Source organism: Quercus lobata, chromosome 2, assembly GCF_001633185.2.
Source record: "Quercus lobata isolate SW786 chromosome 2, ValleyOak3.0 Primary Assembly, whole genome shotgun sequence".
Classification (NCBI taxonomy): domain Eukaryota; kingdom Viridiplantae; phylum Streptophyta; class Magnoliopsida; order Fagales; family Fagaceae; genus Quercus; species Quercus lobata.
In genome coordinates this window covers 102,721,716-102,723,660 of record NC_044905.1, presented here as the reverse complement: position 1 = coordinate 102,723,660, position 1,945 = coordinate 102,721,716, and the positions used below count along the sequence as shown (strand labels likewise).

At 38.0% G+C, this 1,945-nt stretch overlaps 1 protein-coding gene across 1 annotated transcript; it reads left to right on the top strand.

The window, feature by feature from the left end:
- The first annotated feature begins 213 nt into the window (after positions 1 to 213).
- Positions 214 to 1,684, top strand: LOC115965076 (disease resistance protein SUMM2-like). Its single transcript, XM_031084282.1, has one exon. It carries the CDS (start codon positions 260 to 262, stop codon positions 1,331 to 1,333), a length of 1,074 nt encoding a protein of 357 aa, XP_030940142.1. The 5' UTR covers positions 214 to 259; the 3' UTR covers positions 1,334 to 1,684.
- The last annotated feature ends 261 nt before the right edge of the window (positions 1,685 to 1,945 follow it).

Here is a 1,945-nt window from a genome sequence, read left to right as displayed (position 1 = left end):
CACCCACAAATGCTTAACACTCATCACACCCCTAGGTTTTTTTGTGATTGAAATATATATTAATCCCAAATTATAATGGATGCAAATTATTAATTTTTTCCCAAAAAAATAGAAGAGCCTCTAAGCATGCGCAGATCTTTTGAATATATTTTTTTACCTATTTTTTGGGGTTGTTTCTAAACGGGAGTATAAGTTTACTTGGAAGCTTTTTTTTGCAGAAGAAAAAACTGAAGATGAAGTAGCGTCAGAGCCTCATGGTATGGTGATTGATGTTAAAGAAGTTAAGATGACTAATTCAAGTGGACAAAAGAAATTTGAAATTGAAGAAATTGGGAATAAAGCTTCTTCACAATTAAGACAACCAGAGGGTATACAGGTTGAGGAAATGCAACTGCAAGCATCAAGTACTCTAAAACCTCAAGGAGTGGTGTTCGATGTTGAAGCAGTTAAGATCCTTAAATCTAGTGAGATGGAACCAGAAGCAAGTGAGCAACATGGATTATTTCTCATGCAGGGTGATTTAGGATTAACTAAGCCGCCAAAGGATGAGGATTGGAAGAATGCCAAAGAGATTTACTTGATGGACAATGAGTTGTCCGATTTACCTGAGAATCCAAGGTGCCCCAATCTGTCAGCTCTGTTCCTTCCAAGAAACTACAAATTAAGAATGATTCCTCAGCCATTTTTTAATTTCATGCCAGCCCTTCAAATCCTGAACTTATCCAGGACTGGTATCAAGTCTCTGCCTGATTCTCTTATCAGATTGGTAAGCCTCAAAAGATTGTTTCTAAATAATTGTCACCGTCTCATGATTTTGTCGCCAAAAGTTGGAGATCTCAAGCAACTTGAGGTTCTTGATCTTGAAGGGGCAAATATTATGGATTTACCTAAGGAGATTAAGAATTTAACTAATCTGACATGCTTGGAAGTTTCATGTTATGGATTTACGAGTAATGGTAGGAGAACCATGCAATCAAATGCTGTGGTTCCTTGTGGGGTAATTTCTGCATTGTCTCAGTTAGAGGAGCTGAATATTGATGTAAATCCAGATGACGAGCGGTGGGATGCATGTGTGGAAGATATTGTTAATGAAGTATGTACCTTAAAGAGGTTGGAAACTCTTAAATTCTTTTTTCCAAGGGTGGAACTTTTGAGTCACTCCCTGTGGAATAGCCTATTACTTCCTAATTTCAGATTTACTGTTGGTCACCATGTCAAGCGCATTATGTCTCGAGTCCCTCCTGATGCTGATTTTGAGCTGGAACGATGGGAGAGATGCTTGAAATACATAAAAGGTGTGGGTGTCCATAGGGATATTAAGAAATTACTCTAACATGTGACTGCATTTTTCTTGGACAGGCATGCGACTATTAAGAAGCTATCTGATTTTGGGACTAGAAATATGAAGCAACTAAAATGCTGTATCGTGGGGGAATGTAATGAGCTTCAAGTGATTATAGATGCAGCAGATGCTTATGGGGAAGATGGTATAAGTGAAATAGTATCTGAATCGTATGGTGCTGAAAGAATTGTTCTTGGATCACTTGAACATTATATGAAGAGTTTAAGGAGCATATGGGAGGGGCCAGTACAGCAAAATTCTTTATTTCTTCGTAAGTCCTTGACATTGTGCACATGTCCCCAATTGACCACTACTTTCACGCAAGGGTTGCTTGATAACCTATGCAATTTAGGAGAGCTTAAAGTGGAATACTGCCACTCCGTCAAAAGCGTTGTAAGCTGCGAAATCTCTGCTGAGCATGGTACCTCTTATTTTCTCCCAAATTTGAAGAAGATTTCACTTCATTGTGTGCCTGGATTAGTTAGCATCTCTAATGGTTTACACATTGCACCGACGTTAGAATGGTTGAGTTTTTATAATTGCCCAAATCTTAAGAATCCATTGATTGATGAAGTATCTAGTCAAGATTTGAAAAAGATAAAG